The following is an 18,365-nucleotide window of genomic DNA, read 5'->3' as shown; positions in this document are numbered from 1 at the left end:
AGCCCTTAAAGGGGCCGCGGCCCGGCCCGCCTGGCCTCGCCTCTCCCCTCGGCGCACCAGCCGCCGGGGCGGGACGGCACGGGACGGGACGGGACTGCGCGGGGCTCTCGTCGCCCGCCGGGCCCGGCCTCCCCGCCGCGGGTTAGCGCGGCCTGGGGTGCCCGGGCGCTCCCCTCCGCCGGCCGCGGGGGCCGCCGCCGCCGCCTCCCGGAGCGGGTCCGGCCGCTGCCGCCGCCCGCTCGCGGGGCCATGAGGCGGCCGCGCAGCGCGGCGGGGGCCGGCGGGGCTGCAGCATGAGCGGCTCCTGCCTGGGGCTGCGCAAGGCCTGCTTCCTGCTGTCCGTCAGCGCCGCCGCCCTCCTCCTCCTCCTGCTGCCGCGGGGGCAGCCCCCCGCCGCGCCCCGCCGCCGCCCGCCGCCCGCCGCCGGGCCCAGCGGGCCCCCGCCGCAGCGGGCGGGCCCCGGGGGGAGCGGCGTGGCGGGGTCGCTCGGGGAGGCGGGCGGCCGGGGCCCGGCTGGCAGCCCGCAGCCTGGGCGGAGGGGCCGCGCCGGGGCCGCCGGGGGCCCGGCCAGGGAGAGCCTGGAGCTGAAGGACATCTTCATCGCGGTGAAGACCACCAGGAAGTACCACAGGAGCCGGCTGGACCTGCTGCTCCAGACCTGGATCTCCCGGGCGAGGGGACAGGTGAGGCCCCGCCAGCGGCCCGCGGCCGCCTCCCTCCCTCCCTCCCCGGCAGCCGCTGCTGCTTCTCGCCCGGCTTCTCCCTGCCTGCGCTAAACCCGGCTTTGCTTGCGGGGCTGAGGGAGGTCGCCTTGTCTCAGCGGTTTGTCTGAGCCGACCGCCAGACGAGTGCGTTGCCGGTTGAGCTAATGACCTGCGGTCTGGGATCGGTGGCCCAAGCAGAAACGCTTTGCTGACTTTTGTGCGACTGTGGAAAACACTACGTGATCGTGACAGATCCCTAGAGCTGATGCGTCTACGCTGATATTTTGGACTAAGTAGCTCAGCGACTTAGTTTTTTCCATAGAACGACATAGAATTTGTTCCCTTGTTTGGGAATTTCAGTATGTTCAAGCATATTAACACAATTTTGTCCAGCAGTTGGGACGAGACAGTGTTACCACCTGGCACCTTCCACCCTGACTTGCATGCTTGCCTTTAGCTTGCTTAACAGCTGTGGGTGACTCCCAGCCAGAGAGAGGACATGAAGTTGCAGAGGGAGGTACTACCAAAAAAGACAGTCGTTCCTATCTGGAAATGGGTTGTCTGTACCTTGAGATGAGGACAGTAAAATCTTGGATGCTCCACTGAAATGAGACTCTTCTCGTTTGCAATGCAAAAACTTGTCAAGTAAGGCGAGGGCTGAAGTTGCTGGGGTTCTCCCTGCTCCCAATGGCTACTGTGAAATAAACGAACCAGACAAAACATTCCGATTTCTGACTGCAACTGAGCAAAGTTGAAATTAGTTTCTGAAATTCTCAAATGTGGACACACCTTTCTCCCAACCCATTTTTGTCTCCCACAGACGTTTATATTCACAGACTGGGAGGATCGGGAGCTACGCCTGAAAGCAGGTAAGCTGTGGAGCGTAGGTGCATGCTGTCTGTTATAATTGAGTTTCGTTTCTGTCATACTTTCCCTAGAAGTCCTTATTTCATGCTGTACAAGCAATTAGGGAAATTAAGATGGAGAAAATGGAGAAAACTTCTCCTTTCACAGGAGAATATGCTGTTCCTACTTACCACCTGGACAAGATGCCTGGAACTTCCTGAATACGGGGTTCACCTTTGCACCTGTTAGTAAGCTTAAGTATGTCTGGTCCAGTTACAGTAGGTGTTTCCGTTGCGTACAGTCTTATGGCACTGTTTGTACACCCTGCACTCACACGTTTTTATGTACTCTACAGCTTGCATGCCACGTGCATAACCCGTGAGCCCTGCCTGGCCTGCAGTTTACTCTCCGTGTGTGCACCATATGCACTTCAGATGTACAGCATTAGTGCCAAATGTGCTCTTCTTTTGTAGTCCCTTTTGGACTACACATGCTTCTCAAACCTGAAAGGGCTGATCTTTATTTTTCTAGGGGATCATATGATCAACACCAACTGTTCTGCTGTCCATACCCGGCAAGCTCTCTGCTGCAAGATGTCTGTGGAATATGATAAATTCCTGGAATCTGGGCAAAAGTAGGTGAAACACGTTGTTCTGATTGACTTTTTTTCTTCCAGTTCTGTGTTCACAGGAAACTTGAGTAACCTCTGCTCCAGTAAGGAATGCAGTCTTAGCTAAAATGTGGTGATGAACGCAGGGAAGGGAGCACAGTGTGAAGCCGTGTTTATAAACAAGCGTCGTCTAAAAGGTGGAAAGGATGATAATCTAAAGGGGGTTATTAATTTCAGCCTCTTTCCAGAATTAGGATCTGTGGGTGATTTCAGCTTCCAAATTCTGTAATTCAGGACAATGGGAAATGCTTTCTGCTCCAAGCCTGAAAGACTAAGACCCAGCTGTAAACCTATAACTCATTTCTTTGTCACTGCTCTGCAGTAACTTTCTCATTTTGTTTGGTTCGAAGATGGTTTTGCCATGTGGACGATGACAACTACGTGAACCCTCGGACCCTCCTGCGTCTCTTATCTGCCTTCTCCCACAGCCAGGATGTCTATGTGGGGCGACCCAGTCTGGACCATCCCATTGAAGCAGCTGACCATGTCCAGAGCGATGGATCAGTAAGCAAACCTTGCAGTTAGTCTGAGACACATCCTGACCTTCTAAGCTTTTAAAACTTTGAGAGTTCATAGGATTCCCCCATAAAAACAAGTGATTTCATCTGCGAGCAATGAACCTGGCACTGCTCATTTTCAGAGACAGGGGTGCTGGGTTAAATGAACCTTTGATCTGACCTCATATGCATATGTAAAATAGAGTTTGTCTCCTGGGTGGTTGTCTGTGTCTCTTCTTTGACTCACGTACGTTGGTGATCTCCCTCACGCTGAGGTGAGTAGGGCCTCCCCACCTTGACTCTTCCTTTTCCTTTAGTGGTTTTGGGGAGAGTGTTCCTTGTTTTGGAGGTTTTGTTTGTTTGTTTTGAGAGCAGTATCACATCGTCATCATCTTGAACCAACCTCAGATGGGTGACAGAGGCTCTCTGGGTATATACGGCATTTCCCGTACTTAGTGGTTACTAGGTTTCCAAGAAGTGGAAGCAAACATATCTCAGTCACAAGATACATGTGCTAAAGGACAAGTTCTTACCAGGTCGCCTATACTGACGAGCCTAAAGATAAATCAGTCCACTGGCCAGAAAGTCATTTACAAAGCAGCTTATTAGGGAAAACTCTGCGCAACAAAATAGTCTCCATGGACCTGGAGCCAAGTGACTAAGGAACCACCTTTGATTTCCTCAGGAACGCTGAGCTGGCTGTGCCCCTTGGCTCGCATGACCAGGGGACAGACGGAATGGGGTAGGAGCGGGACTGTAGTTTCCCACATTTTGTGTGTGCTGCTTCAGTTGTGCTAACTTGATGGTTCACCTGCTGTCAGTTCCAGGATAGAGTTTCCTTTGAGAGAACACCTAGTGGGGCTTTCAGCAGCCAAAAGAAATAGGAATTAATCTATAGCCTTGTTCCGACTCAAATGTAGTCTGTGATATCCAGTAGAACCTCACGTTCCCTTCCCTGCCCAGCCAAATGGAAAAAGGTGATTATCAGTAACTACTGTGTGTTTTTCTTGTTGCTCTTCAGAAGACAACTGTGAAATTCTGGTTTGCCACAGGTGGAGCAGGGTTCTGTATCAGCAGAGGTCTTGCCCTGAAGATGAGTCCCTGGGCCAGGTATGCGCTGTTCCTAGCCGAGCTCCACCAGGATGTGTTTGGTAGGCTTTGAAGCGTATTTCAACTCGTCTCCTACGCTCTGTCTCACAGCCTAGGTAATTTCATCAGTACTGCAGAAAGAGTGCGTCTTCCTGACGACTGCACTATTGGCTACATCATCGAAGGGCTGCTGGAGGTGAAGCTGCTGCACAGCCCGTTGTTCCATTCCCATCTGGAAAATCTGCAGAGACTACAAGGCGAGTCTGTGCTGCAGCAGGTAGGGCTAAGCCTCATGTTCTTTTCTTACAATTACACCTCAATCTGATCAGAAAGAATACTCTCCGTAGGCTTGGCAGTCTTGAGCAAAGGATGTCTGCAGACTCGCTCAGAGCTGTGTCCTGTCCAGTTCCTTCATTTAGGTAAAAAGCATACTTTCACCCTAGCCAGTTGGGTGATATAGCTGTCTTCTCCTTTGGGGACACATTCTGCCACGTTAGAGCCCAAATATGGTGTTCCCCATCTCCTTCTAAACTCTGACTTCCCATGAGTCACGGAAGCAGCCAGGGTAGAAGGAGGCAATATTTAGTTTGCCAGCCATGTCAGAAAGTACTTCCGCCTTTGCCTAACAAAGCCTCAGTCTTAATTCGTGCTGTTCAAAAAGACTGTTGTCGCAGCTATAGCAAGTACCTCTGCAATAACTAAGACACAGTTAAATGTTTGATCATTTTTAAGAATAACTTGTCCAAATTTCAAGAAACTTACTCAGTGTTTCTTAGGAAAAATCAAGTATTTTTTTAATTGCTGGGATACCTTCTTACTCACGGGCAGTAGATGGAGCTATAAGGCTATCCAGAAGCTTTGTCTGCCTCTTACTGTTTAGCACCATGAAAAAAACGAGAGTGTGGTTTTGCCCCTATAAACTGCTTGGTTATATTTTCCTGGCAATTGTATTAGGCAGCAGAAATGTACACTTGGGGCCAAATTCCAGCATGATGTAATCTCCTTCGTATTAGTGAATTTAACTGTAGGCCGAAGACAGCCTTTCTTTGGTGATCACTGTTTCCCGAGACTGTAACAGCTAACCCCAAATCCAGGAAATCTACAATTAGAAAGAAAATGTAAGTCGTCTTGTATCTGGCACCTGAGAATTTCTTAATACAGTGCTTGTGCGGAAGAACAGCGCTGAACTGGGGTTCCAGAGATCTAAATTTTGTTGCCAGGTGTGTCGCACGGCAGTCCTTGGCATGCCATTTAACATCCAAGTGTTTCTGTTTTCCCACTGTGCTAAGACACTGCTACTGCAGGCTTCAGGCAGTGTCCAGTGAGGATGAACATACGTTATTTAGTGAAGGTACAGACATCAGCAGGATTAATGCCCTTACAGAGCTTACAGTTGTAACTCATCTTGTCCTTCAGGGCAATGCAACCTTCAGCTCCTTTGTTTATTCTCCCGCGCTGCCGTTAGATGAGCGGTGGTCCGTTTGATAGCTGCCATTCAGTGCCGATAGTGGTTAGTTCTGACAGAAGCGATGCATTTTTTTCAAATGTAATCCACCGTTCAGATCAGACAGGATCCTTGGAGTCTTTCTTCATGCCTCATTAATAATCCACTCTGGTTTTCTGCATTAGTGTAACAATTTCCGAATATTTATTTGCTTTTACAGGTAACCCTAAGTTATGGGGACCCTGAGAACAAACACAATGTTGTGAGTGTGGGAGGAGTGTTTGGCCTTCAGCAAGATCCAACCCGGTGAGTGTCCACTTCCAAAGCAAGATCTCCCAGCCTTGTTCGTGTTTGTCAACTGTGAGATGATGATCAAGCCCACTAATGGGGTTATTCTCTCATGTCAGCGCTTGTTGCTGTGCCAGAGGCGGGTAGACCCACCCTCTCTGCTCTGAGACTGCTGCGCATTCAATGCTAGTACGTTCCTTCTATGGAGAATTCCAGTCTGATATTTTCTTTTTTTTTTTTTTTCTTCATAGATTTAAATCTGTCCATTGTCTGCTCTATCCTGACACTATTTGGTGCCCTGCTAAGAAGATGTCATAATTCTCGACCAGTCGTTGACACCTGTATCTTGCCTAGTTTGCGTAAGACAGGAGCTGTGGTGGACTTTTTGGGGTTTTGTTTTGTTTTGTTTTTCCTTCTTCTGGGAGACACCCAGAGGTATCTGCAAAGGAGGTAGGCAGACTCTACTTACAAAAGCAAGAAGGTGTGGTTTGTTCAGCTGCAGCCTGGGACATTCCAAGAAGAATCCTTGTTCCTTTGTCCAGTGGCTCTTCATATAATGACCACAGTCATATGCGTATGAGTCACTTCACACGTCTGTCTGATGTCGGGTGAATCTGTGCTCGGACACATCCTAGGCAAATGCAGTACTTGGAACGATAGCATTAGAGGCTTTTAGAGGCCGTTGTCTTGAAGCTGGAGTGCTATAGCAGACTGTAGTCCCCATGGTGACAAGAGAGGGGAAGTTTTCACTCGTCTTTCTTGGGAATCGGAATTATTTAAGAGCTGCTGTGGCCTGCCGTATTAAAACTCCACTTGTGGGCCAGAACAGGGTCTGTTCGTAAACACCAGAAATCCTGGAATCGCTAGGGTGAACGAGGCTGAAAGCCTTTGTCATGGGAAAACCCTGTGTAAGGGTAAGCTTACTCAGGGCTGGATAAGAGTTGCTTACCGTGCACATTCTCCCCTGCAGTCCGTGTGTACCTCCCATGGAGGTGATTGTCAGACTTGGCTCTCTTACCAGCTGAATTGCAGTGGTTGTTGATTATGATGGTGGTCTGCCAGGTCCAAGACTATTCCCTTGATATTTGATACTGAAGAAATATTTGCCAGACTAGATGGTAATCATTTCTCCTGCGTTGCCCACAGCAGGTTGTATGAGCTAGAGCATGCTCACTGGCTGGTGAAACACGCCCTGGTTCTGAAGTTGTGCTGTGTCTTTTGCTGTCTGCGAGGGAGGAGGAATGCTAGATAGCTGCAGTGCCCCGGGGAAGTTCTTGATGGTGTCGTTTGAGGGCCTTTAATGGTATGACTGTGGTTACTCCACTTCAGCTTCTTCAGAGAATCTTTTGATTACCTTAAGGTCTAGATCAGTGTTTATTTTTACTCTACTTCTTAATCTTTCAATAAATAGTTCATGCGATGACTAAAAGGAGATGGCACGCTCCCACAGAGGCAGAAGTTCAATGCTGTAGCAGTATCACCTGCTGCTGCTTTTTAAATAAAGTAAGCTTAGTTTTGGAAGTGGAAGAAATGGGGCTCCATATGTTGACTTTTCTGTTAGCCCAGGCTTTGGCCATGTGCAATCCCTACCGGGCATGAAGAACAGCATAAAAAATGGCTTTGCAAAACTACTGTTTACTCTCACAAACTCTTCAGAAAATACTTGCTGGTTTAGTGCTAGAGTCTGAGGCTGAATTAAGGAGAGAATACTAGAATGACGCTGTATAACCTGGACCTATGATTAACGGCTGGAATGTGGACCTAGCAAAAGTTTCAGATTTCGGCCCAGCTGTGCTGGGCTGTACTGTGGACTTCAGCGAGTTGCTTAACTTCCTGCCCTTTGTAAAGCGGTATAATGTGGGCAAACGCCTGCAGTGTATTCAAGTATGAACCTTGGCAGAGGTGTCAGCCTCCTGACATACGCTGTTTCCTGCCCTCTGGTTTTAACACAAACCTTTCAGCATTCACCTGGGCACGTTGTCCTCTCTGTTAATTGTCATTAACTCCACTGAGGAGCAAACAAGCTGACTGCTACTTGCTACAGTCCTGCTCCTCGTTCTTAAGTTTCTCCTTTCCTCCATGTCTACTAAGGTGACTGTGAGGTATGGGAATAAGGATGCTGCAGGGAACCGGATCAAAGCCTGGCGAGCACGGCGGCTGTTCCGTAACCGGTACAGCTGTGACACTGACAGCCTGCTACAGAAAACAGAGGAGGACTTGTGGAATAGTAGGTTGTGGTGCGTGCTACCTCTTGATTAGGTCTTCTGCTCACTAGAACTGAGGCGTCCTATGGTTTAATGATTTGTCATTCATAGCTCTGGAGATTCCTGGCATCTGCTTTTTAAATGCTTGTTAGGTTCTTGTTTTCAACCTCCTGCAGCAGAAGGCTGTGAAACTTCACGAGCTCTTGGTGAGATTTTGTCTTCAAACACCGATTCTGAACTCTTCTGTTGGAGCTTTTCTTCCTCTTCCACTGGCAGCAGCCTCTTGTGAGATCTCACAGACGGCACGGACTGGGTAGTGATTATGTGGCAAACTGCAGTTCAAAAATGACACCACTTCATATGGATGGCAGCAAAACTCAGCAGCAGCAGTTTTACAGTGCAGTCACTGGTCACCCTAAACTAGGTGTGCCAGAGAGGCAGCAGGCTCTGAGCTGGCCGGGTGTTTGTTAAACTGAAAAAGGACCGCGTTCTCCGGCACGGCAATACAGAACTGTTCAACGTGTTCAAGCTTCTTTTAAGGTTTCTTGTGTTGACTATACAGTAGGCTGTGTGGATATATTGGGATGCAGCTTCTTAATCAAACTACTGTCTCATACATAAAGTGATTCTACAAAATAAATATTTAAATATGTCGAAGACTGTGTTCTGTCATGTTTCTTGACGCGTTCTCTACACCAGAAATGGACCGTAAACCCTGTAACCTAGAAAACGACAGCCTCCTGTCAGGCTGTTGTGATGCCAAATGGCCAGAAAGCATGTGAGTGAGATGACTGATGTGCAGAGGAACAAATATGGATGAGAAGAATCCTTGCAGATGATGATTAACAGAGTAAAGGAATGGAGATGAGGAGTAAGTTAATTGTAAACTTGTCTCAGCACTTTCCTCTTCTGTTTCTACACTTACTAAATATGCTACAGGAGCTCTTAAATTTATGAGTCCTCAGAAAGCAATGTCTGAATTGGGCAGTATTACAGACAGACCTGTTAATAGGGTGCATAATTGTCTGTGCTGCTCTGCTCTTGTGCAATGCCAGCTCTGCGAAGCAGGAGTTGGAGCTGCCATCCTGGCTGTTGCTGGAAGTAAACTGGGGTGCAGTGGCTTATCTATGACCTCTTCACTGGCTCCAGCCTGTTCCTCTGTTGCACTTCCCAGCACGTTGCTGGTGTCACACAGGTGCTGCATGAGAAACCCTGGGTCCTCAGGCAAGCGGAGCCCATGTAGTGACAGGTGATTTTCTAGGCAGTGACTACCAGACTAGGGCTGCCTGCAGACCTCATCAGCAACTAAAAGTGGGCAGAGAAGGCAGGTCTTCCCCTCAGCTGGTAAAAACCCTGTTTTTCGTGGTCCCTCGCTATGATACTTCAGTGAGAGTCGGAGCCAAGAAAATCCATCTCTGCGTGCCCGTCTCCTGCCGGACAAGCCCAGAAATGGCTCCGGGCCGCATCCTCTGGGGAGCCGGGGGCTGCAGCAGGGCGGGCCCGCTCCCCGCAGCTGCCTGCCCGAGGCGGCCCGCAGCGCCCGGCCTCCCGCCCCGGCCGGGGAAGCGGAGGGGCCGTGCGGGCCCTGCCCGCCCCGGCCCTATCAGGCCTCCCCGCTCCCGGGCCCCGCCCGCCCCCGGCCCCGGCCCCGGCCCCGGCCCCGGCCCCGGCCCCGGGCCCGCCCAGGCCCCAGTCCGCCCGCAGCATGGAACCGCATCTCAGCTTCCGCGGCCGCCGGGCCCTGGTGACTGGGGCCGGCAAAGGTGGCCGGGCCGGGGGCCGGGCAGGGGCCGGGGGCCGGGGGCCTGGGGCCGGGGGCCGGGGGCCTGGGGCCGGGGCTGACGCCGTCTCCCCGCAGGGATCGGGCGCGCCGTGGCCGTGGCGCTGAGCAAGGCCGGGGCCCGCGTGACCGCGCTGAGCCGCACCGCGGCGGACCTGGAGAGCCTCGCGGGAGAGGTACGGGACGGCCCCGGGACACCCCGGCCCCCGGGACACCCCCCCCCCCCCCCCCCGGCCCCGGCCCGGGGAACCCCCCCGGCCTCCCCCGGCCCCCCGCCCGGGATAACCCCGGGCCGGGCCGCCCTGCCCTCGCCGCAGTGCCCTGGCATCCAGCCCCTCTGCCTGGACCTGGCCGACTGGGACGCCACGGAGGCGGCGGTGGGGGCGGCGGGGCCCTTCGATCTGCTGGTGAACAACGCGGCCGTGGCGGTGCTGCAGCCCTTCCTGGAGGTGACGCGGGCGGCCCTGGAGCGGTGAGTGCCTGGCCTCGGCCTCCCCCGGGGCCGCTGCTGCCCCGGGCCGTGCCCTGGGGCCGTGGTGGAGCGGTGCTGCCTGCTAAGCCTTAGCAAAACCGCCACCGTCAGAAACTGCGGCACAGCGTTCCAGAAATTGGTGTCCTACGAAAGGAAGCAGCTAGTGCACAGGCACCAGGCAGACAGGCACGCTTTCAGAAATGCCTCATGTTCCCTTTCTCAACGGTTTGTTGATCGTTACTGCTTACGTCTGCTTTCTTTTCTTTACTGTGTTTTAATACTTTGCGCAACCACCTTTCACCCTGTAAACATCCAAAGGAAAACAAGTAAAGCACCGACGCTATTCCACAGTTACGGAGTAGCCAGAACCCGCCACTTCACCTCTCGGACGGTGGTGTGCGCACGCCATCCAGCCTGCGCAGGGGAGACGAGCGCCTTTTGCTGTTAATCAATCCATTCTAGCTCCGACTCGGTCTCTGCTAAACTGGAAGGCAGTTGTCGGTAAGACAATTCAGATGTAGAGAAGACAAAGCCAGGTAAGGGAGTATAGACCTGTCACAGCGGGAAATTAAATTTGCTTACTGCAATAACATCTTTCTTTCTCAGAAGATCCATAGTTTCAGTTGGGGGTAAGCTTTAGGATACAGGGTGTGGCGAGTCTGCTTCTGAGAAGCTGGGTCATGCTTTGTCCCTACGTGAAGAGTGGCTATTGGGGGTCTATAAGGAAGGATTCCTTTGTGACTAGAGTATAAAATGTATGGATTCTACTAAGGCCAGTCTGCAGAACTAGCAGGTAAAAACCTGATCAAGTAAGGACTACATGTGGCGAAGAGAAGAAAAGCTGAGTCCTGCCAGAAACGTGACAATGCACGAGCGCGCCTCCCGCCCTGCACGCTAAATAGCTCACGTCCAGTGAAGGGTTTATTGCCGAAAGCCTGCCTAATCGCTCTCGCTAGCCAGCCAGCTTGGCATTTCTGCCCACGTTCTAGAGTATCACCAGCGGTTCCCAGATACCAGCAGCACTTGTGCTCTGCTGCCTCCCAAAACAACTCCTCTCTGGCCTGGGCTGCAACCACTCCGTAACTTCTAAATTTGATTTATTTGTAGGTCTCTTGATGTGAATCTCGGGGCTGTGCTTCATGTTTCCCAGGTGAGGAAGAATTGTCACTGCAGTTGTCTCCATGAACAGCAGTGACTACGTTGTTCTGCACAGCGGAGATAAGTGCCCACTGTGGGGGCTAAAGGGACCGTAATCCAAAGCTAACCTGACAATTGGCGCGTACAGCCCCTTCGCTCTCTTGCTTTGACTCTCTTGTAAGCGGGAGGCAGCGAGGACTTGCTTCCTCCGGACGTTTTTGCTCTTTTGGCTGCCATAATAGCCCAGCAAGATTCCTACTGAATGAAACAATGATTTCTCCTGTTACGATTCTGGCATCCCTTTTTTTTTTTCTCCTCCCCCGCCCCAGATTGTTGCTCGGCAGATGATTGCTCAGGGGGTGCCAGGTGCTATTGTGAACGTCTCCAGCCAGGCATCTCAGCGTGCTCTGCGGGACCATGCCGTTTACTGTAAGTATGTGTAGCGTTAGCAGTGCCCCCCTCATTTTTGACTAGCTGGAGGCCCACAGCCACCAAGCTGCTGGCTGCCGATTCTGGGCAGTGAAATACTTCTGTGTGTTCCAGACCAAGTGCTGTGCGCTTAAATGCCTCCTGGTTTTCCCTTCTCTTGAAGGTTCCACCAAAAGTGCTTTGGATATGCTGAGCAAGGTAATGGCAATGGAACTGGGACCCCACAAGGTAGGATTCTTTCTGGGAGCAAGAAACGAGTGAAAGCTGAACCCGAGCATCTCCTCTCGGAGCAGTCTGGTTAGATTGCTTGTTGCATTTGGTCCCAGATTAGGGTAAACACTGTGAACCCCACAGTGGTTATGACCGACATGGGGAGAATTAACTGGAGCGACCCTCAGAAATCTGCTGCCATGATTAATCGGATTCCGCTGGGCAAGTTTGCAGGTCAGTGGTGTGGATTTGTTGCCAGGCTGGGCTCTTTTGTTGTATCCAAGCCTTCCCTCTAATTGACATCACAGCCATAGGTACCTTGCTGCTTTTGTGGGCAAAGTCACAACTCTGCTGAACGGCTGTGCTTGAATTCCTGAAGCATTTGATGAGGACAGGGCAAGAATCAACCTTATCTCCCCTCTCCTACAGCCTTCTCAGCTTAGGACAAGTGACATGCACTTGCTCTATTGTTCATAAATGTGGCTGGGAGGGGAGCATAGGTGCTTGCTGTGAACTAAGTATCATTTGATCACAACAAGGACTTTTTGATGTCCAGCTCTCAGCTACACTGCCAGGTACACTGCATCAAGCACGGTTTGGGGGCAGAGGTATCTCCCTGCCCCGATTACACGTAGAGGTCAAAGGCATACCTTTTGGGATGCTTGTTTTTCTAGTACAATTTGAGGGGCGCATTGGATGTTCTCTGTGTTTGATTCCAGAGGTGGATGATGTGGTGAACAGCATTCTCTTCCTGCTGAGTGATAAGAGTGCTATGACAACTGGCAGCTCACTGATGGTTGATGGGGGATTTCTTGTCTCCTAAGATGACACCTGCATTTCACACCTGGCCTTAATTTTCATACTAGTACTGCATAGATGTAAACTGGATAGAAACCAATGACACAGACCCAGTCTTGCTGGAGAAGAGGGGCAGCAGGGCTGGAACCTGTATGAGAAGTGAGGCAGAAAATTACCTTTAGAAGGCTGCTATATAATAAAGCTCACATACGCCGTCATGGAGAATGTTTATTGCACCAAATAAGGTTTTATCTTGTCACTCTACATGATGATTAGAAATTGGACCTGTCTTTCTTCCAACCCTATTCCCCCCCCACAACCCTTCAGAAGCTCTCCCTGTTCCATCCAAATCCATAGAGCCTGCCTGCACTTTCAGTGGGAAGGGAAAGAAGTTAGCAGACTCCTCATTGCTTCCTTTGCTGTCTTTAGTAGAAAAAAACAAAACAGAGGCAACAACCACAGCCCTGCTCTGCAGAGACTGGATCTGGGGGGGGGGAGGCCCTGCTAAAGACTGATGGGAGGGAGCAGCACCACGCTGTCCTGGGGTGTGCGCACATGAAAAGGCAAATACATTGATTGCACAGAGCTGTTTCACTCACTGAGTTTGGCTAGTACCCAAGAAAGCACCTAATGATTAGTTCTTCAGCTTCGTATCTCAGTTACTTCAACCCCTTCCGGGTCTGGTTATGATTTCTTTAACAGTCCCAGGCACGTATCTGCTAGAGCACCAGTTTTTGTTAACTGTTAACCACAGGAGGCTGGGCAAGGAGACCCTACCACTTTCCCAGCTGCTCTTGTTGTTCAGCACCATTCATACCAGCTCCCTCCCCACTCCCACAAGGATCTTCCCCACCTGTTTCACCTGCAGGTTGAAACTAGGTGTTTCCAGGACAGGATGGATGTCTCAGCCCTTTCAGCTCGGAGTTCAGGAGAGCCAAAACAGCCTGTTGCCCCAAGGAGCTACCTTGCCTTCCCCACTGTACCTCCCCTGGGGGCTGTAGAGCCCCCAGCTAGTCTCCTGCCCCCGCTGCCCCTTCACATCAACACTGACGTTAAATCAAAGAGACATTTAAAAAACACTGACTTCGTACATGATGAAGGGCCCTACACATCCCAGCCCCCTCCAGAAACACCCAGCTAATATGCAATCTGTCAGAGGACAACAACATGCTGAGCCAGCACCTAGGCCACAGCCCTCAAAACACGGTACACTTTTTGCCAGGCTTCTTCACGGGCGGCGGGCAGAGCACAGCCCGGATGGCTTCATCAAACACCGTCTTCAAGCCCCGCTGCGTCAGGGCAGAGCACTCGAGGTACTTTACCGACCCTAGGGGAAAGAGAGCTCCAGCTCAACCACTCCAGTCCTGCCAGGACATACTGTCCCTCACCCACTCCAAAACACAAAGCTCAATGCTGTGGAGATCTGCCAGCACACGAGACTCACCAATCTCCCGAGCCATGGCCAGACCTTGGGGGTAGGTGATGGGGGCCAGTTTCTTATCACGTAACCTTTCAATGGTGTCCTTATCATCCCTCAAGTCCAGCTTGGTGCCCACCAGGATGATAGGTGTATTTGGGCAATGGTGTCGGACCTCAGGGTACCACTGCAACAGAGAGGCATGATAAGGAAAATAGCTATAGCAGTAGATGCAACCGTGAGGATGCATTTACTGTTAGGAACAAGGTTTTTACTATCTGACATGGTGGCAACGCTTCAACAGGCTACTTCTGCCTACAGTTCTGAATATCCTCTGCAGAAAGAGATTGGTGCAGATGTAATAACAAAGGCACGGAGACACGGAATCATGACACACAGTGCTGGCCAAGTCTGCACACAGTGCTCCCCTTAACTGCATTTTAGCTTTTAGGACATCCCTTATCTTCTTTAAGATGCAGATTCAAAAAGGCAAAAACTTAAGCAAAGAAGTCATGAATAAAAAGTAGGCTCCTCTTAAAACCTGCAGACTGTGACCTTCCCTTATCAAAACACGACTGCCAGAAATTTTGGGCTTGTAGGTGTGGTGCTGGGTGGGGGAGGGGGCTTCACTGGTTCCTCCCTTCCACTGCTTTGCCCAGAAGGAGAATACTTTACCTTGGCTCTGACGTTCTCAAAGGAGGCTGGACTCACAAGGGAGAAGCAGATCAAGAAAACATCCTGTGCGGAAATAAGAGGGTCAGCCGTGTAGAAAGAAACAGCTAGAGAAAATAAAGGGAGGGTGGAGAGGGAGCCTCATAGAGGACAACCTCCTCCCACAAGCTAGGACTGTGGCTGTAAGACATTTTTCCACACTAAGGGTGCTAAACTAATTCACAGAGGGAAGGAATGGACTTTTGAGTGTATGACTTCATCTTCTTTTACAATACTGGGCTCTGCATGTTAAGAGCCCGTGGCCCCAAACAGCTTAACAGCGCTGTGGGCTTCACCCCTGGTAGGGGGGCCACGGAGGAATCGCTACAGCCAGGGGAACACTACTAGTGCAGCCCAGCAGTGAGCTGTGGCACCGCGAGAGAATGGGAATACGGAACATGGCTCGGCTGCACGGCAGCCCCGCGCCATTCCTTTCATTTGAGCCTCCCTATGGCACGCGTAACTGTTCAAACACCATTACGAAGCAGGGACTAGAACAGGAGAATCTCTTAGAAGAAATTCAGCTGTGATACTTCTTAAACAACCAGAATTCTGGTTACAGCCGCAGGAACTTAGACTGTCCTCAAAGGAAAGAAGCCTGGCTGTCCTTGGGAGCCTCCCTGCCTCCAAGAGGGAGCAGTTACAAGCCAGTCCAAGCCCAGCACTCACCGTCTGTGGATAGGAAAGAGGCCGCAGTCGGTCATAATCCTCTTGCCCTGCTGTATCCCAGAGGCCTAGGTTCACTGGCTTTCCATCTACCATGACATTGGCAGAATAGTTATCAAACCTGCCAAGGAAGAGTCCCCATCAGTGACAATCTCCTTGTGACCCACCCATCTCTTTATACGAAATCCACGGGGGGCAGTGAATCAGTAGAGGACACCGCAACGCCGCTCCAGTGGGGACAGCCTGCCCTCCTCACACAGCCATACCACCGGCATCCTCCTCGCGTGTGAAGTTCATACTCTGATTTGGGACAGCCTTCTCCTCACTTACAAAACCAACTTTTACCGACACGTGCATACAAAGCAAAAAGCAACCGAAGCCCAAGGCCGTTACTCACACAGTGGGGATGTATTCTCCAGGAAAGGCATTCGTGGTGTAACTGATCAGCAAGCAGGTCTTCCCTACAGCTCTGCAGAGGGTAAGAGTGACAAGCGTAAAGAAGGGTACAGCAGGAAGCACTGTAAAACTCACCCTTTCCCCACCCAAAAACAAGGTTAGGTAAAAAGTCATCGTGTGAGAAAACAAACCTGTAACAGGCTGGAATTGTCCAGCTGTCAGGGACCAGGCCTGAACTCACAATGTGCACCTTCCCTGAGCACTCACCTGACCCTGCTCTCTCCCGCTCCTTTTCCCCACCCATTCAGCCTCAGCAAAACACCCGGCAAAATACATTTGTTCCAGGAACCAAAAGAGAGGGAATAAATTAGGGTTCTGTGCTGGGCTCAACACATCCATAATAATCTAGCAAAACGGGTAAACAGTGAGGTGAAAAAACGTGCAACACAGAATTATTCAAGCTCCTGAGAGAGAGGAATTCCATGTCGATAAATACAAAGGGGGGAAAATAAGTATCCATCAACAAAGATTAACTTTAAAATTGACCACTGTCAGTTTGGAAAGAGATTTCAGCATCAGTGTAGATCACTGAAAATATCAGCTCAGGGCTTTGCTGAAGGTAGGTGGGACTGGTCAGCCCAGTGGTGGCAGCTGGCAGGGGCTGGGCCTGGCTGGCGACAGTGTAAGCGTAGGAACTTTAGTCGGCCCTGTAGGATAAGGGAACAGCTTAGCTGTAAGAACAGAGGAGCATGAGGAGTGTAAACAACCTATTTATTGCTGTGAAAGTTGTGAACTGCAGAGAACCTTCCAGAGAAACAGATCGTGAGTGCCAGTGACAGGGAAAGCTGCCTGTGAGGTGCCTGAGTGAAGCTGAATAGCCAACAGCGACGGGCGTCCTCTACCCAATCTGTAACTGGAGTGACATAAGGAAAGACTTCAGGAGTAAGCGAGAGACCCCAGGGGACCCCCAGTCCTGCACCAGGATGACACAAAGCACAGCAAGAGCCACTACAGTAACCCACCCAGCTTTTCCCCTGGATGAGGTCCCCCCTCTTGGAGAGCAGGGAGGTTGTGCAAGGAACCACTACGCTGACCGGCCCGGCTTGCCTCCTGAACCGCGGCCTCTCTCCCACCAAACAGGGAAGTCACGTAATTCACAAACCACACACCTATCTATGATTAGAGTGTTCTGGTATCCGAGTTCACTTAGTGTCTGCACTGCCAGTTTGGTCTTAAAGCAAAACACCGGACTGCAAACCTTCAGCTGAAGCCCATTTCCAACACGCTGTGCTCCCTGTTGTTGCTCTCCCCTCCACGACAAGGCTGTGCTGTGGTGGTGGGTGGCTCTTTCTCCTGCTCCCCTCTTTAGCCCCCACAGGCTAGAGCCTGGGAGGCCTCGCTCCAAATGGGTATTTGAGGGGGTGGCGTGCATGGGAAGGCGGAAAGACCAGTCCCTGCCTAAGACTAAGAGCGTGTTTAGTTCTCCATAGCTCTGCGCTTGCTGTGGTGATCAGAAAAGCAAACAAGAATTATGAGGAAAAATATGCAGGACAAGCTAGGAAAAGTTACAAAGCACCGTAAGTCTACTGCACGCCTGCATCTTGCATACAGATGTGTTCTCAGAAAAAGGCGTATAGGAAAAGCTCAAAGAAAAGAGCAAGCAGGATGACAAGAGGCACGCAGTGAAATCAGAAACGGCAACGTATTTCACCTTGGAACACAAACAACAAAAGCAGGCATGAGAGAAACCTGTGAACATCAAGGCTTTTCGGGAGGACTTTGTGGTCAGTCACGCTCGTACGATGAAAAACAGCGAAACACAGGCCGCTAACGAGGAGGGACGGATGCAGAGCCCAGGGCCGGGCGGCGCGCGCTGCCCAGGCGGCACACCGGCGCTGAGGGGGGGACCCAAGTTTACCAACTGAGGAGGGGGCGGGAGGCGCTGGCCAGGACGGCGACGGCCGCCGCCGCAGCGAGGCCCCGGTCTCCCGCCGGGAGGCGGCGGCGGCGCCCGCTCGGCCTCGGCTCGCCGCCCACGCCGGGGGGCGGGCGCGGGGCAGGGCCCGGGGGCCCGGCTCCTCACCCGGCGGCCGCAGCCGCCTCTCTCTCCGGCGGCGCCGCAGGCGAGGGGCCGCGGCCGGCCGGGCCCCCGCGGCCAGGCGGGGGCAGCCCCGCCCCGCCCGGGCCCCGCGCCCCAGGCCGGGCCGGGCCTCGCCGCCCGGCGCCGCGCCTCCCGCCGGCGGAGCCGGCTCTCCCGGGCCGCGGGGCGGGGCCCCGCCGCGCCGGGCCCTCCCTCCCTCCCTTCCCTCGGCGCCGCCGGGCCCGGGCCCGCTTTGTGCGGGGCTGCGGAGGGTCGAGGCGCGGCCCCGCCGCCGCGGCGCACTCACCCGTCGCCCACCACCACACACTTGATCGCCTGCATCTGCCCGCGATGGCGGCGCCGCCGCGACTCCGCCGCAGTGACAGCCCGCGCCGGCGGGGCGGGGCCGAGCCGAGCCGAGCCCAGCCGAACGCGGCCGAGCCCAGCCGAGCCCTGCGGCGGGGGCGGAGCGGGCGCCGCGCCGGGCCCGCCCCTCCGCCCGGGCCTCCCGCCGGCCCCGCTCCGCT

The 18,365-nt window shown here is 52.6% G+C and overlaps 3 protein-coding genes across 7 annotated transcripts; 2 read left to right on the top strand and 1 right to left on the bottom strand.

The window, feature by feature from the left end:
• Positions 1–11: 11 nt before the first annotated feature.
• On the top strand, positions 12–8,399 carry RFNG (RFNG O-fucosylpeptide 3-beta-N-acetylglucosaminyltransferase). Its single transcript, XM_009467028.2, has 8 exons — positions 12–683; positions 1,525–1,573; positions 2,082–2,184; positions 2,571–2,724; positions 3,739–3,827; positions 3,918–4,083; positions 5,471–5,556; positions 5,790–8,399. The coding sequence occupies exons 1-8, from the start codon at positions 294–296 to the stop codon at positions 5,854–5,856; spliced, it is 1,104 nt and encodes a 367-aa protein (XP_009465303.2). The 5' UTR covers positions 12–293; the 3' UTR covers positions 5,857–8,399.
• Positions 8,400–9,378: 979 nt separating this feature from the next.
• Positions 9,379–12,786, top strand: DCXR (dicarbonyl and L-xylulose reductase). 3 transcript variants are annotated; one of them, XM_087751198.1, is made up of 8 exons: positions 9,379–9,505; positions 9,601–9,698; positions 9,840–9,994; positions 11,102–11,144; positions 11,461–11,560; positions 11,724–11,758; positions 11,887–12,004; positions 12,490–12,786. In XM_087751198.1, exons 1-8 carry the CDS (start codon positions 9,448–9,450, stop codon positions 12,591–12,593), a joined length of 711 nt encoding a protein of 236 aa, XP_087607324.1. In that variant the 5' UTR covers positions 9,379–9,447; the 3' UTR covers positions 12,594–12,786. The 3 variants fall into 3 exon arrangements, with proteins under 3 accessions (XP_087607324.1, XP_087607323.1, XP_087607326.1); XM_087751197.1 differs by having other exon boundaries at positions 11,724–11,788; XM_087751200.1 differs by lacking the exon at positions 12,490–12,786 and adding an exon at positions 12,079–12,483 and having other exon boundaries at positions 11,724–11,788.
• Positions 12,578–18,303, bottom strand: RAC3 (Rac family small GTPase 3). 3 transcript variants are annotated; one of them, XM_087751203.1, is made up of 6 exons: positions 18,146–18,303; positions 15,760–15,831; positions 15,366–15,483; positions 14,661–14,723; positions 14,013–14,172; positions 12,578–12,716 (listed from the first exon to the last, which is right to left on the bottom strand). In XM_087751203.1, the coding sequence occupies exons 1-6, from the start codon at positions 18,178–18,180 to the stop codon at positions 12,628–12,630; spliced, it is 537 nt and encodes a 178-aa protein (XP_087607329.1). In that variant the 5' UTR covers positions 18,181–18,303; the 3' UTR covers positions 12,578–12,627. The 3 variants fall into 3 exon arrangements, with proteins under 3 accessions (XP_087607329.1, XP_087607327.1, XP_087607328.1); XM_087751201.1 differs by lacking the exon at positions 12,578–12,716 and adding an exon at positions 12,777–13,895 and having other exon boundaries at positions 18,146–18,302; XM_087751202.1 differs by lacking the exons at positions 12,578–12,716; positions 18,146–18,303 and adding exons at positions 12,777–13,895; positions 17,470–17,524.
• Between the last annotated feature and the right edge of the window lie 62 nt (positions 18,304–18,365).

The sequence above is a fragment of the Nipponia nippon genome, unplaced genomic scaffold (genome assembly GCF_047370975.1).
Source record: "Nipponia nippon isolate SJK-2023a ecotype South Korea unplaced genomic scaffold, ASM4737097v1 scaffold_14, whole genome shotgun sequence".
Taxonomy (NCBI): Eukaryota; Metazoa; Chordata; class Aves; order Pelecaniformes; family Threskiornithidae; genus Nipponia; species Nipponia nippon.
Note: the sequence above shows the minus strand (reverse complement) of the source record. Positions and strands in the feature narration are given on the sequence as shown.

What these genes read in the sequence shown, in the direction of transcription:
- RAC3 (XM_087751201.1), bottom strand. Translation starts at nt 18,180, where the DNA reads ATGCAGGCGATCAAGTGTGTGGTGGTGGGCGACGG. An exon ending in CTCTTTCCTATCCACAGACG is followed by an intron (nt 14,724 to 15,365) that starts GTGAGTGCTGGG and finishes ATTTCCGCACAG; the next exon opens with GATGTTTTCTTGATCTGCTT. An exon ending in TTGAGAACGTCAGAGCCAAG is followed by an intron (nt 14,173 to 14,660) that starts GTAAAGTATTCT and finishes TCTCTGTTGCAG; the next exon opens with TGGTACCCTGAGGTCCGACA.
- DCXR (XM_087751197.1), top strand. Translation starts at nt 9,448, where the DNA reads ATGGAACCGCATCTCAGCTTCCGCGGCCGCCGGGCCCTGGTGACTGGG. An exon ending in CTGTGCTTCATGTTTCCCAG is followed by an intron (nt 11,145 to 11,460) that starts GTGAGGAAGAAT and finishes CCCCCGCCCCAG; the next exon opens with ATTGTTGCTCGGCAGATGAT. An exon ending in TGGAACTGGGACCCCACAAG is followed by an intron (nt 11,789 to 11,886) that starts GTAGGATTCTTT and finishes ATTTGGTCCCAG; the next exon opens with ATTAGGGTAAACACTGTGAA.
- RFNG (XM_009467028.2), top strand. Translation starts at nt 294, where the DNA reads ATGAGCGGCTCCTGCCTGGGGCTGCGCAAGGCCTGCTTCCTGCTGTCC. An exon ending in TCTCCCGGGCGAGGGGACAG is followed by an intron (nt 684 to 1,524) that starts GTGAGGCCCCGC and finishes TGTCTCCCACAG; the next exon opens with ACGTTTATATTCACAGACTG. An exon ending in GGAGCTACGCCTGAAAGCAG is followed by an intron (nt 1,574 to 2,081) that starts GTAAGCTGTGGA and finishes TTATTTTTCTAG; the next exon opens with GGGATCATATGATCAACACC.